Raw genomic sequence first — 15,527 nt, 5'->3', positions numbered from 1 at the left:
CACTTTGCGATTGCCCTTTTGAACTTAACCCTCTAAGACGTCAGTGGTGTTGGCAGCTTCCGTTGCAAAGTTGAAAACGGTGTAGGGGGGTTCGGCTATTCCCAAGTCGGCCAGCTGCAGGGAGTGGCAAAAAGAAAAGCATATTAGGTGAGGAGGCATATCCAGGGAGGAGGCACATCCTGGGAGGAGGATAACTCTGGGGAGTTAGTCCCATTGAATAAAGTGCATCTGCGATGGAAAGGAGGAGGAGGTGGTTCCATTCTGACTCGGCTACTTTTCATATCTCTTTTTCCTCCTCTTTCCAATGACTTTTCCCCTTTTCACCTTTGTCTCTAGAAAAAGAGAGAGCTTCCCATGGGGAGCCTCCCCGCGAGTGCACTTTTTCGTGGAGTGTCCCCTCATCAGCAGGGCAATCACACACACGGCGAAGGCGAACAAATACTTAGCCCTGCACATTTTGGCAAGCGGATTTTTCATCGCGAAGCGTGTGGGGGGGAGGGGCAGGGTGGAAAACGCGGAAAGGAAGCAAAAGGGGAAAGGCGGGAAAAAAACAAGCAAACAAGCAGAGAAGCAGAGAAGCAGAGCGGCAGAGCGGCAGAGAAGCAGAGAAGCAGAGAGGCAGAGAGGCAGAGAAGCAAACAAGCAAAACCGCGGTGAACGAACGAAACGACCAAACGGAAAGGAAACTCAAAGCAGCGTGCGCGCGACGCGGGTCGAATTTTCACGCGGCGCCACGGACTGCGATGCAGTGACACATGTGCGCATGCATGCGCAGTGGAGCGAGCAAAAAATACACAACATGAATGTGAACAGTTACGCGTGAGTTATGTGGCACGATAGGGGAAGGATGAGGCGAAATGTCATTGGAGTTACTTGTTGGTGCTACTGTTGGTGCTACTGCTGGTGCTACTGTTGGTACTGCTGCTGGTAGTACTGCTGGTAGTACTGCTGGTACTACATCGGTACTGTAGGGGGTGTAAAATGGGAAAAAATATTCACAAAGAGGGGGAAATGAATACCCCCTGGTTGCGTTGCACGGGGACATATCTTCGCATACTTGCACATACTCACCTGATTGCAACTGTTGAGCGATCATCACATGTAGTTACACTCCAAGGTGGGGAAATGCATCCGAGCGGGGTTGCTATTTTTTTTTTTTTTTTTGCGCCGCGGCAATGAGGCCACATAGGCAGAAGTTCTGCATGCGCGAGGGATTTATTCTGGGGGGAACGCACCTCTTCACTTTTCGTGACGTCTGCAATTTCGTTTTTGATCTGGTTGGGCGGCCGTCGGAGGGTGTCTCTCTCATGTTGTGGCACGTTTCGCAGGGCAATTCGCGTAGCACTTCGTGGAGTGCTATTGTTCCTTCGCGCTACTCAGTCGCTTCATTCCTCCAATTTAAGGCTTCACTTTATGCGTTCGCTTGTGCGCCGCGTGGCCAACTGTTGCTCCCTTTTTTGCGCCCCGCTTTGTGGCCTCTTTTCGCACCCTCTGCGAGAGGCCTTGTTTTACGCCACCGAGTTGTGGCCTCTCCCACTCGCAACCAATTTGCGGCTCCACTTGGTGTCACTTCCTTCTCCTCGCCATTGCTCTGTCCATATTCGTAGTCCCCATCTAGTGGCCCCACTCTACAGCTTAAAAAAAAAAAATTCCAAAGTTGGTGCAACGAAACAACACTATGTTGGTATTTCTATAAAGTGAGAGCAAGAGAAAAAAAAAAAATGTTATCGCAAAGTTGGCACAACACAGTCACAAAATTGGCGCACTTCTTCCCCCCCGGGCTTGCCGCCAAAAGAACCATGTGCACACATCCCCCAGGGAAAGGAAAAAAAAAAAAAAAAAAAAAAAAAAAAAAAAAAAAAACATCAAATCAATTTTCCACTGTGACACAAAACACACTCTACATTTTTTCTGTTAACCTTTTCACATATGTGTACGTAGGCGCGTGCGTGTATTCTCCCCTCAAAAGTTAAAACTTTTTTTTTTTTTTTTTTTTTTTTTTTTGCGCCAGTGCATGCGAATTGCGTGATATAGGTAGGGGAAAAAAAAAAAAAAAAAAAAAAAGGCCGGAAAAAGGGGGGAGAATCTCTCACCACACGTCGTACTCTCATTTTCGTTAAATTGAAGAGTACCTTTGTGGAGAGTCTTTGCATTATCATGTGGTACATTTTATTACTACATAAGTTTACGATGAAAATATTTTTAAAAAGCATCTCATGTTGGAATGCTTTTTTTTTCTCCACCTCCAATCTTCGTACATTCCCACTCTGTAAAAAGGAACTCGCTTAATCGGATGAACGCCTCTGTCTACCTACCCTCCCATCGTTTTATTTTGAAAAAAAAAAAAAAAGGGCCAAAGTATGCCATCGGTAATTTTTATGACAACTTCCAGTGACGTATGGGAACACACCAAAGAGTCGTCAGCATCGATACTTGTGTGTAGGGAGACAGGTGTGGGGGGGGCGGCAACTCTCTTTGCTTAGCGAAAAAGTGGACTCTTATTTTGTTCCGCACGCTTTTTTCTTACGCCCTCCCATTTTTAAATCGAAAGAATGAACAGGCGAACTAGCAACTCTACCCACATGAAAAGGGAAGGGGAATACAAACACCAAGTGGGGGAACCCAAGGGAAGCAAAAGCGAGCTGCGAAATAAAACAGTGGAAAGGTGGACCCATGCGAAGGGCCACGATCATGAGAGAAGCCAAAGCAGAGAACCCTTCCCTCCCAAGTGGAACCCTGCAAATGGCTCGAAAAAGGAGTTCACCAGTCGCCATATCAACAGCGGGGGGAGTCAAGAAATGTTTGGCGGCTCAGGCCGCGGGCCAAACGAGGGTGGCGACGCCAGAAGCGCAAGCGGGCGAAATGCAGACGCTTGGACTGGAATCGGGCGAAGTGTCGACATGCAAATTGGAAATGGGCTAAGTGCTGACATGCGAACTGCTAACCCTCGAACTGCTATCCCTCGAACCGCTAACCCTCGAACCGCTACCCCTCGAACTGATAACCCCCCAACTGCTACCCCCCGAATCAACGCACATGTCGTAAGACAAACGGCGCACCTCGGTGCCCTCCCGCACCCCGGCGCAAACAGGAAGAATAATCAGGTGGAACATCAAATGACTCACAGAAACGCCCACCCAATTCCCAACCTGAGAGAAGTAAACATCGTTATGCATCACAAAAAAGGGGAAATTGATAAAAATGAGTACTCGAAAAAACAACACGAGCTTATTCACAGAGGGAAAATACTAATGAACATGTTGAAGACGTCCGAGGGGAGACTTCCCGATCCATCTCATGATAACTCGAGAGATAGGGACATGTCCCAGGAGAGTATTCAAAGGGCCCTACCGAACAGTCGCCTCATCATCAGGAAGGAAGACAGCACTCTTTCTAACCCCATGTTAGCTCTCGACACAAGGTGCAACAAACCAACACACAATCAGAGTGGCCCGATAAACACCCGAATGATAACAGAAAATTTTTTGAAGAAAAATAAAACGACACAAAACTTCATCAACAGGGAAACAAGACAAAGACAGAGAGAAAAAATGGGAATTCCTCAGGAGGAACCATTTAACAACAAAATAATGGCAGAGTGCCCATCCCACCGTACCCACTTGAATGACCGATGCAGCAGGGAAGGAAGCACCGATCAGTCCCACTTTGCATACATGAGAAACAACGCCACGTCAAAACGTTTGGAAATTTCAATGCAGGTAAAAAAGCATGAACAAAGAAGACACGAATACATGAATCATAGTAAGAACACCCCACACGGAGATCATCTGAATCACATGAAGGAGCGGCAACAGAGAGACAACCTGATGCCCCCCGACAAGGGAGGCGCAACTGCAAAATGTATCCATGGAATGTACAGTAAAAAGAGTATAGGAAGAAATGGAAATAGCCATTCAGAAAAAATCAACAACGGTATGATCATCCACAACAACTGCATTCGAGCTGTTCACGGTAGGTCAAGGAATCTTGAACCCATGAATAAAACGCACCCCCAGTTTGGCAGAAGCAGAGTTAGGCAAATGGAGAACCTGGTGAGGAAGTCAAATGAGGAGGAATACAAAAGGGGAATATATTCCGATGGAGCTACAAACACTTGGAGTGAGTCCAGCGTACCTATCGAGTCAAGCGAGTCTAGCAGCTCAGGGCCAGGCAGTCCTAGTGGAAGCCCCCCCCGTAAGGTCAACTCGGACAGACGCCTTTTCTTCCCAAACGCAAACCCATTGCTAAACGCACAGCTATCCATTTTCTCATTGAAAGATCCACAAAAAACCACACAGACAAAAAGCTACATATCAATCAAAAATGTGCATCACAAAGACATTTCGGATGCTTCATATCTTATTAGTGCTCCCAAGAGTAGCAACCCAACCCACTCGTCCTTCGCGACACGAGCTCCATACACATGTGTTACACGAGAAAATATTTTTAACAAAAATAGAGATCGGATCAACACACGCGGAGGAAGCAACACACGCGGAGGAAGCAACACACACGGAGGAAGCAACACACACGGAGGAAGCAACACACACGGAGGAAGCAACACACGCGGAGGAAGCAACACACACGGAGGAAGCAACACTCTTGTTTTCAACTTACCAAACAGAAATGCCGACTCACGTAGGGGCTCCGCCAGACAAAATTACTCTCACCATCTACATGAACATGTTCAGGCGAACAGACACATCAGATGTGACGAAAGTGACCCTTTTGCTGGACTGAGTTCAGAGGAATTTCCCTTCACATCTGAAAAATTCAAACGAGAGGTGAAACAATCCACGGGGGAGAGGAAACAGGAACGTCCACTCAGTAGGGACAACCAGTTTGCTACTTTTGGAAAACACAACGGAGAAATGTGCATTATGCTTGACACCTCCTGTGTCGGGGGAGATGTTGATGCCTCGATCGCAGCTATGGCAGCGAACGCGGCACAAGGGGTAGTCGCTGCAAACGCGGCCAACGTGGTGAAGGCCGCGAACCGGAATGCGTTCCCTCCCTCGGGAAGCCTATATAACAAGAATTTGCTGCACCTCACGCACGAAAAGGTGAAGAAGGGCCTCACCTTTGACGAAATGAGGAGAAAGAGCTTCGAAGCCCTGCACATTAGTGAGTCCGCGAACGCGCATGTGAAGGATAAACACCACGACATGCGTGATGTGCGCGATGTGCGTGATGTGCGTGATGTGTGTAATGTACGCGATGTGCGTGATGTGCGTGATGTACGCGATATACGCCATGTGCGCAATTTTTCCAACTATTCCATGCACGAAAGGGAAGAGAGAAACAAAAAGAACGCCAGGGGAAGCGTCACCCAATCGAGTGAATCACTGGAAACGAATTTTTTCCCAAAGAAGAGAAAGCTAAATGGGACTGAGGCGAAGGACAGACAGAATCAGATGATCATCCCTCCATGCGCAGCTGCTGAAAAAAATAAAATAAATATTCCAAATGTAGATGCAAACATTAGTTACAACAAAACGGGGTCTCAGTCTGAGCATGGCAGAAACGACAAATCAATGTTGAGAAACAACATGAAGACAGAAAAAACAAGCACCCCCTTACAAATCAGAATAAAAAACATCGAGAAAAACAGAATATGCGATGCGACAAAACGGGGACAAGCCAATCTTTCCACTCGTGAAGAAAATAAAAAAGAAAATTGCATGAACATATTTTCCCAAAAAAAAAATAATTTCAATGAGAAAAATGTTACGAACATTTGTTCGGCCAGCCATCAAAAGGATCCCCTGCCAGCTTTACGAAAAAATTTTGCAGTAGCTCCAGTACTGATTAACAACTTGAACAAACAGCTTAACGTTACTGTGGGTAGTAGCTGTGAAGACACGAGGGGAAAGACAAACCCAGCGCCCTTTTACCACAGAGCAGCAGTAACTGAGGTTGCTAAGCTTATTGGAGTTGGGACAAACAAGGGGGCCACTCGAGAGAGAAGCCTAAGTGGGAATGATGAGGAAAAATTAAACAGAGAAAAATCGACAAGCAGAGTAAGTAACGTGCCTACAGGGGGGAGCGGCGCTATCCTAAGTAAAAACTGCATCACAAACTCGAAGGAGCCACAAGTGAATGGCCAAAATGATGCCAGAAATGGTGCCCTTTTTGGCAAAGCAAGCAAATCACAACAGACGAAGCAGAGTAACGACGCAAAAAAGGACACACACGTGGGTGTTGTCTCTACGAATCTGCGCAGCGCAAATGCGTTGGCTCCAGGAATGGGACAATTCCCCGTCGCAGATGCCCAGTCGAGAGAGGACACACAACTTGGGGGGGGAAATGGACCATTCTGCGGAGAGAACAAAAGTGAACCACTTTGCGAAGTAATATGCGATCCGTTTTGCGAAGAAATAAGCGAACCATTTTACGACATCTTCGATTTGAATGGCTTGTCAAAGGAGAAGAAAACGCAGAAGGGAACATCGCGAGATGGCACACAGGAGGGTAATTGCTGCACGCATTTTGCTATAGCCATGAGAGTTGCCTTTTCGCCATTTTTTACCCGACCCAGCTATTGTTTTGTTCTGTTTCGCCTTGTTTTGTTTTGCTTTGCTTTGTTTTGTTTTGTGTTTTTTTGTGCATTGTTTACCTGACCTAGCTAGCTATTATCTTATATATTTTTTTTTTTTTTTTTTTTTTTTTTTGTGCATTGTTTACCTGACCTAGCTAGCCATTATCTTATATATTTTTTTTTCTTTTTTTCTCGTGCAGCCACCGTTGCACACGTGCCCATCCCCTGCAATGGCGCTCCCCTAGTGAAGAAAACCAACCGGACTAAGGTGCCCAAGAACGGAAATGACAGACCAGGGAGAAAAGCATGTAAGGAAGAGGATCTCGGAACAAAAACGGAGGGCGTGTCGGCTGCGCTGAGTGGTGGGGCGGCAAGTGGGCTTAGAGGCAGACAGGGCGTTACACTCGCGGGCGTGGCCGAAAAGGTTGGCGCGACGAAAGTGAGTGACCCAACGAAAGCGAGTGACCCAACCAGTGCGGCTAGCCAGGCCAAAGCGGTCAACGCAGCTAACGCGGACCACTCCACCGACAATGCGAATGCAGTGCCCATGCGCGGGGAAGCACGCAGGGAAAAGAGACTGCCGGGAAGCGCCTCGGCACATGCGTTATCGAACAAAGACGCCCCCGCGGGCACAAGAGCAGACCTCACAGGGAAAGGCAAAGAGAAGGACGAAGAAGGCCACACATCAAAGGGGGCACCAAATAGAGCGGAAGGTACCACCTGGTTGCATGAACGTCAGTACGGAAAGAATGTAGAGGAGGGGAGGGATAAATTTACTGACAAAAATAACCAGCCGGATGTTGCGAAAGAGAAAAATGAGTGCCTCCCCCTCCTTGGCGATGTCGAAGTGATAGATAGATTTCTCCAAATGGATTGCAAAAAGGGTGTTAGCGGCGCGCACGATAGGAAGAAGGAAGAGCATAGCGAAGTGCATGTCGATGCGGTGAGGACAGACCACACAGTCACAACTGCACACGTGCAGGGGCACATAGGGGCAAAAGCTCGAACGAACCACGCGACAATACATAATGAAAAGGGAAAAGAAGGGAACCTACATCAAGACAAGGCACGGAAAAAGCCCCTCACAGGGATGAAGGATCGGCGACAAGTGGGCACCACGGCTGTTGGCTTAAATGAGGAAAATAAGTTAAGTATGGGGAAAAAAAAAAGAGGAGGTGCACGAGGATAAACGGGAGAAAGCGAAAGAAGGGGATGTTAAAAAAAAAGCCAATCAGAGGAGTGATGCGGAAGCATTGGGGATATCCCAATTTGACTTGTTTGAGGAACCACCTAAAGCACACCGCAAGGAAGGCTGCACGGGGAAGGACCCCCAGGATGCACGCGCTGGCGAAAAGGAAAGGGTTAAGTGCGCTGTGGAGGAAATTAACGAAGCGCGTGGAAATGGTGAATCGCGTGGAAATGGTGAACCGCGTGGAAATGGTGAACCGCGTGAAAATGGTGAGCCGTGTGGAAATGGTGAGCCGTGTGGAAATGGTGAACCGCGCGAAAAAGTGTGTGATGTCCTTAGCAGCAACTCGTCGTCTGCATGCACGCGTAGCAGTGGGGGAAAAAAAAAAACAATAATATCCCAACCACGCGCTCGAATAAAGCGAACGCTGATAAGGAGGAACTAAAAATATGCCTTGTCACAAACGCGAAGCAGCGTTCTGTCGAAATAGAGGAAAAAATTCCACGTGCAAAATCGGCACACTACTTAATTGCCGGTACTACTTGCGCTCACCCGGCGAAGACTTTTTCGAGGCAGAGAAAAAAGGACCCCAGGGAGGAGGGCGAGAAGAAGGGAGAGAAGAAGGGAGAGAAGAAGGACGAGCAGAAGGGAGAGAAGAAGGACGAGCAGAAGGGCGAGAAGAAGGACGAGCAGAAGGGAGAGAAGAAGGACGAGCAGAAGGGCGAGAAGAAGGACGAGCAGAAGGGGTGTCAGGCGGACGAGAAGAAGGAGTGTCAGGCGGACGAGAAGAAGGAGTGTCAGGCGGACGAAAAGGAGTGCCAGGCGGATCAAAGAAGTACCAATCGAAACGAAAAGAAAAGGGAAAAGCCTTCTTCCATGATTAAAGACAAGCGGAGTGGGGGTGATGGTGGGGGTGGAGATGGAGGTGCCACTATGAGCCGTAGTGCCAATGTGAGCAGCAGTGCCAATGTGAGCAGCAGTGCCAGTGTGAGCAGCAGTGCCAGTGTGAGCAGCAGTGCCAGTGTGAGCAGCAGTGCCAATATGAGCGGCAGTGCCAATATGAGCGGCAGTGCCAATGTGAGCAGCAGTGCCAATATCAGCGGCAGTGCTAATATCAGCGGCAGTATCAATGTTTGCGGAAGTCGTGACTGCCTCGACGACGGGGAGAAGCGTCCAAGCAAGCAAACTCAAAACAACCAGTTTGACCGGAAGGACGACCCCACTATAATCCCCCCCAAATCTGCGGACATGCAAGAAAGTGCGCAAAGACCGACAACCAAAGTGATGGCAGAACCGGCGTGTCACAAAAAGAGAAAAATTATCAGTGCGATTCCACTCCCTCGGGAGGGAACCGTCCATACCAGCGATTTATTAAGTGGCGAGATCCACGAAGGGAAGAGTTTTTTTTCCACAGGGGATGAGTCCCCATTCTGTCACATTTATTCACCCCGGAACGTTGCTGCCCAGATTGGAACCGTCCAAAAGGATGGCACCCCCGATGGTAGCAGTGGAAGTCGAAGCGGCAGTCGCAGCAGCAACAGCAGCAGCAGTAGTGATACTCCTCCTGAGGATAAAGGCAAACGAAGCAGAAATGGAAACGAAGTAGCGGAAGACATGATGGATGGTCCACTAGTGAGTAGCACATCGGGAAAAGTACTTCCAAACAAACAGCAAATAAAAAACTTCATCCTATCAGTTGAAAAAACCTGCAATGGAGAAAAAAAAAAAAAAAAAAAAAAATCACAAAAAAGGAGGACATCCTTGGCAAGTACAAAGAGGAGAGAAGGAACCAAAAGGAGTTCCTTTTTAGCTGGCCTTTCCCCAGATGAAAATCTCATGGATGATGATAACGAGGATCGTAAAGCAGACCCATATTGCAACCTTCCTTTTTGCTACGACTCTCATATAATTTACCAATCAGATGAGAGGAACTACGAGGATAGTGGTAACTACAGACAGTCGCTAAACCCTAGTGAAGAAATTTCATTTTCACTAAACAACGACGACTTGTTTGATGATGCAGAGAGAGACGCAGGACAGAGATACAGTGAATGTGCTCGTGGACAAAATGAGAAGAATTTTTTTGAGGAGGTGGAGAGGGAGGAAGACGAAGAAAAGCGGAGAGGGAACCTTCTTCTGTGCGAGAAGAGCCGAGAAAAGCAGACCACATACCCACTCGAAAAAAAGGATGTCGAAGAGAAGGATAAATGCACCATGGAAGGAAAAGAAGTCACTCATGGGAGTCAAATGGAAACACACACGTCATCCACGCCTCTTTTGAACAACACCTCGTATGACCTAAGCCAAAGATACAAAAACACACATCTGTATAGCAAATTAGAAACCTATAAGAATAACTTCCAAAAAAACTCATATAGCTCGAAGGAGAACCTCATGAAGCTGTTGAATTCAAAAATTGAGGACTACGATGGGGGAACAGCAGTAGAGAATCAAAACGAAGCTGATAAAGGTAGATGTGATAGGGCGGACGACAGCAAGTTATGCCAGTCGAGTGCAACCAATCAAAATAAACACAGAAAATATGAACCCAACCTTTTTATTAACTTTGCTCAGCAGCAAATAAACGGAGACGTTGTAAACTACACAAATGAGTGTCCCATCCTGGGTTGCGTCCCCGATGGTTATACCAATCAGTCTACGCAAAGCAGTCAGCTGATGGACCGTTCGGATCAGAACCAGAACCCATTTTGCATCGGAGAAAATGTGAAAAGCACATTTATGGAATATGTCCTAAGAAAGAAGCTAAACGTTGCCATAGACTCTCGATTGATTAATGACAACGATCCTGTGAAGAAAAAATATGATCTCCAAATTAAGGAGTTCCAAATTTATGAGCAGATAGATGCACTCTACCAGAGGAAGGAAACGAATCAGAACCCACCTTCCTGCAGCGACTCCTCTTCCATTCTTGAAATACGTAATTGTAACTCATCGTTCGTAGGAAGCAATGGTGAAGTGAAGGCACTGCTGCCACTCTATGAAAACAGCTTAATGGAGGTGAGCCACCTACACAAAGGAGCGGACCCCTCTGCTGGGGATAACTATCAGGAAGTAGGAGAGAAAAAAGATACTCCTTTCCAGAACGACCGCATGCGAGACATTGCTCATATTAAGACGTGCATTGTGAATGGATGTCAGGTGGAAGAAGAGGAGGGGGAGGAGAGGAAGGAAGAGATGAGGAAGGAAGAGAAGAGGAAGGAACAGACGAGGAAGGAACAGACGAGGAAGGAACAGACGAGGAAGGAAGAGGAGGATGCCAACTTTGGTGATAGATCTGCTAGCCAAGTGGAGGATGGACAACCCCCTGCGGATCTACCTAACAGGAGTGAACCATGCCCTGGTGTGATTAACAATGGTGGCTCTCCGGGGGCTGACCCCCACTCTGCAACTACAGGAGATGATGTTCCCAAAAAAGGAGGCGTTATTGTATGTAACTATGACCTATGTGTGGAGAAGGAAAAACTTATTGGTGATACAATTGTGAGCAGTGTAACTCTGTCGGCTGGGAAGGACCACGGGACGTCGGGAAAGCACACTCTGAGAAACCATCCTGGGGAGAAAGAAGTTAGTGAATTTCCGATGCCCTACACGAAGGGGAAGAAAAGCACTATGGTGCATGAAGATGAAGGGTGTGGCACGCTTGACTTCGAAGAGATCCATGTCGTGGACGGTCTTACCATGTGCCCAGAGAGCGGACTAACTGTTTGTGCGTCGTTTGAGAAGCCCGAAGGTAATGCGCAAAAAAAAAAAAAAGGGGGCGGATGGGTGGATGGGCGGATGGGTGGTTGCACGTCTAGCACCTAACTAGGTTTACCCGCGCGCCGTCCTCCCCGACGCGGCGAAAAGTTAGCACGTCGACTTCGCCGTCATCCTCTTCACGTCGTCGCTTCGTGGCTTCTTTGCTTCTTCACGTGTTCACTTTTTCTCCCCATTGGCAGGCACCGAGAAGAGGGAAACGGACGACAATAGCAGAAGCAGCAGAAGCAGCAGGAGTAGCAGAAGCAGCGTGAGCACCACGGATGGAAAAACGGAGGGGGAAAAACTCTCCACGCAGAAATGCATCGAGGAAGACGAATTGGGCATGGCCAGCTTGGACTTCCCGTCGGGAGACCTCCCCAATGGAAGCTTGTTTCAGTTTGTTCCCCGGGGCGGGTCAGATGGGAGTCTCTCGGAGGAGCTGGAAGAAGAGGAGGTGGAGGAGATGGACCGGGTGGAAGACCCTGTAGAGGAGGAGGTGAATCGGATGGAAGGCTCTGTAAAGGAGGAGGTAGACCAGCTGGAAGGCCCTGTAGGGGAGGAGGTAGACCAGCTGGAAGACCCTGTAGAGGAGGTAAACCAAACGAAGGACGACCTATCTGCGGTGCATACGCCCGAAGGGGAAGAAGGAACATCCCTCGGTAATCCGAAAAACGGTATAGAGGGGGAAGGTGCCAATCGAATCGAAGAACCCACAGCGCAGAGCGAACCGGTTCGCAAGGCAGGGCGCTCGAAGGGGCCAGCAAAGAACTCAGCCAGAGGGGGCGCACGTAGTGGGCCTCGCCCGTTTAGCCAGTTAGGTGAAGGATCTTCGATGGGATCTAACAAGTGGGGTGTCCTGGAAGGGGGGGTCACCCTGAACCCTGAACCTACCGCGGTGGATCCTGCGAGTGTAAATGTCACGAAGGAGGATTCCAGGAAGGCGGATGCCACAAAGGCGTATGTCACCAATGTAGATGTTCCCACCGCGGACAAAGTGGACGATGCTGAGTTGACTTGGAACGGGACATCGGGCGAGTCATTGCCGGAGAAGGAGGTGTGTGGAGGAAGCGGCAGCCGAGAGAGCGAAGGCGTACCAACCCTCTGTGCAAGAAATGAGAAAGAGATCCCAATCAACGGGACCGTCACTACTCCAGCAGATGCCCTACCGCTTGGAGGCAAAGACGAAGAAGAAGGCAGGGTCTCCCTTTATGCAAATCACCTTGTAGAGGCAGAAAAACTAAATCAGGACATCCCATATATCACAAACATACACAAAGAAATGCACAGGTCGCCAGTGATGCCTCTCCGAATCGAAGCCTTTCACTCTCTTGAGGATCAAAGGTTAATCTATGGAAGACCCGAATGGCAGAAGTATTTGTGCCCCTTGTGTGACAAGGCTTATTACCCCCCAAATACCTACATGAAGAATTACTCACACTACCTAAATGAGCATTGGAAGAAGAGAAAAATCCTGGGGGGGTACATTATATTTCCATGCAAGTTGATTCATAACGGATTGGAAGAGCAAGTAGAGGAGAAGGAGAAGTCGTACCTACGGATTAGCAAAAAAATGAAAAAACTTTTTACAGATCCACATTACCACTGTCCTATATGCTTAAATGTACATTTCACAGAATACGTTTTACTAACGGAGCACTGTGTGAAATTGCACAAGTCTTCCGGTGCAGACCCCTCGAGAACACTACCCTCAGATGTGGTACACACCCCTTTTATCAATAGTAATGACTACTACTGCGCGTTGAAGAAGTTCGAATCGGAGAAAAATATCACCATTGAGGGAGTGAATAAATGTGTCAGCAGTGCGGGTTCTACTGGCGATGCTCCATCTGCGCAGTTTCTGGTGAGCAGCACCACATCTGCCACGCTGGGGAAATGCCCCAAACAGAGTGAACAGAAAAACAGGGGGAAACACAGGAGAACCAGCAAAGTAATTTTTTGCGACGAGATTCAAGTTAGGGAATACGACATTGAGTTGTCGCGCATTGAGAAGTTCGGCGCCAGCATCGGCCCCGTTTTTACGGAGGAGAAGGAGAAGGAGCAGGAGCAGGAAGCCACACCAAACGGAGTGAGCACACCAAGCGGGGTGAGCGAGGTGGGAAGCGCCTTCGAATTAGCGGGCCAACCAGCGGAGGGAGACCAAAATGGAGCGCTGCGCGGAGAGGTGGAGGCAACAGATGGGGCACCCCGAGAGGAGGGCACCTCCCAGGAGCAAGTCATCCAGTGGGCGATGGACAAGGAGGACGCAGGTGAGAAGCCGATAGACAAGGAGGGCGCAGGTGAAAAGCCGATGGACAAGGAGGACGCAGGTGAGAAGCCGATGGACAAGGGGGACGCAGGTGACAAGCCGATGGACAAGGAGGACGCAAGTGACAAGCCGATGAAAAAATGCAACAAGGATATCTCTCCCAACGTTGAAGACATTCATGTGGAAGTAACACCCAACCAAGGTGGTAGTGCCAATGTGAAGGATTCTGTACATATTCCAGGAGGCGAAGCCAGAAAGGACCAGGACTCCAACACACCAGTGATGAGCAGTACAGAAAGGAAAATAATCGAAAGGAGAAAAAAGAAAAAGCAGGATGAAGATCCAAACGGAAATTATGCACCAAGTCGAAGCAGTCTCAATGGTGGTTACAGAAAAGGAGTGTTCAACAACTTAGACGAGATCCTTCTTCTAAATGGTAAAAGAACTGAGAGGAGTGGGAACCAAAGTGGGGACCACCTGGATATATACACGGAGGAAGACATACGAAAGAGCAAGTCTGGGGGAGAAGAACAGCCATACGAAGAGGCGAACATCACATCGTCGTTTAGAAATTATGAACCCGAACTGATCAACGGAGAAAAGAAGGTAGAGCAAATTGTTAATCAAACGGAGTACTACGCCCCCTCCTCCCTGAACCATGTCATAATGGAAAAAAATCAAACAAAGGACGAATCGGGAAAAAAAAACATCGAGGAGGAACATTGCCCAGGTGTCTCCATCCACGAATGTATCGATCCAAGCGGAAGTGTAAAGGTGGAAGCTGACCCCCCTCGAAGTGACAGCCTAAATGAACTCATCTCATCCCTCTTCAGCCTTGATAATAATAATAATAGCCCCTCATCAAACAGCGAACATAAATCAGTCCCATTTTCCTGCCTGCTGTATGAAGAAAGTCTGCAGATAAAGGAACAGCCACTTAACGAAATATTACTCGAAAACAGAATTGAAAATAGCAAAGAAAATATATTCATTCCTGTGCAAAAAAAAATGGGTAAGCGCATACGGAACGGAATTGACAACATGCACAAACAGATCATTTCAAAATATAAAAGGAAGATTAAAATATGTGCCTTAAATGAACAGAAAAAGGAAGGCACGTCTTTCTTCGATTTTAAGAATTACGAAAATGTGTATATGCCCCCCAAGAACGTCAGCCTGAATTTACCCCCCGAAAAGGAGACACACATTTTGAAGAAGGTGATTCGGCAAAAGAAGAAGGAGAAAATCCCGTCCCTCCAGCTCAACTGCAGGCAGAGTGCCCGGATAAAGAACCGGAACAAACTGGCGCAGTAGGGGTGGTGGTGGATGTTGTTGTGAACCTCCAATGGTAAAAGCGCGTCGTGCGTTCTGTCCTGCTTTTTATCCATATGGAGGTCGCTTTCTTCCCCTTTGTCATTTTAGCTTAGCTAGCTATTTTTTTTTTTTTTTTTTTTTTGATCATACATTTTGTTGCACCATTTTTTTTTTTTACCTGAACGGTTCATGCGAAACATTCCACGCGATGTGCGCCAAAGAGAGTTTTCCTTTTTTAAAAAAAAGAAGGTTACTTTGAAGGGTGAAATGCAGCAGCGGGGCTTTCTCAGATCTGCGGGTTGCGAGAATTCCAGGATTGTTTTGCGGCTCTGCGGGGAGGAAAAGCGGCGGTGTGTGCGCGAATTTGTGTGTTTACTTCTTCGCCGTTTTGTTTCCTTGCTGCTTCACAGCTTCACAGCTTCGCATCTTTGCCACGGTGCAAATGTGCGTCGAATTAGGGC

The 15,527-nt window shown here is 47.9% G+C and overlaps 2 protein-coding genes across 2 annotated transcripts in view; one reads left to right on the top strand and one right to left on the bottom strand.

Moving 5' to 3' along the window:
- PCYB_103520 (hypothetical protein) overlaps positions 1-159 on the bottom strand; it is a gene marked incomplete at both ends in the record, with an annotated part of 1,181 nt that extends 1,022 nt beyond the window's left edge. Inside the window, one exon of the mRNA XM_004222901.1 lies at positions 30-159. Coding sequence (XP_004222949.1) covers positions 30-159 — 130 coding nt within the window. The remainder of the gene's footprint in view (positions 1-29) is intronic.
- Positions 160-3,116: 2,957 nt separating this feature from the next.
- PCYB_103510 (hypothetical protein) lies at positions 3,117-15,066 on the top strand (the record flags this gene model as incomplete). The annotated part of the gene is made up of 7 exons (XM_004222900.1): positions 3,117-4,194; positions 4,279-5,124; positions 5,437-6,471; positions 6,739-7,689; positions 8,149-9,363; positions 9,553-11,478; positions 11,687-15,066. 7 exons carry the CDS (start codon positions 3,117-3,119, stop codon positions 15,064-15,066), a joined length of 10,431 nt encoding a protein of 3,476 aa, XP_004222948.1.
- Positions 15,067-15,527: the final 461 nt, after the last annotated feature.

This window comes from Plasmodium cynomolgi, chromosome 10 (assembly GCF_000321355.1).
Source record: "Plasmodium cynomolgi strain B DNA, chromosome 10, whole genome shotgun sequence".
Taxonomy (NCBI): domain Eukaryota; phylum Apicomplexa; class Aconoidasida; order Haemosporida; family Plasmodiidae; genus Plasmodium; species Plasmodium cynomolgi.
This window is presented reverse-complemented; position numbering and strand designations above follow the sequence as displayed.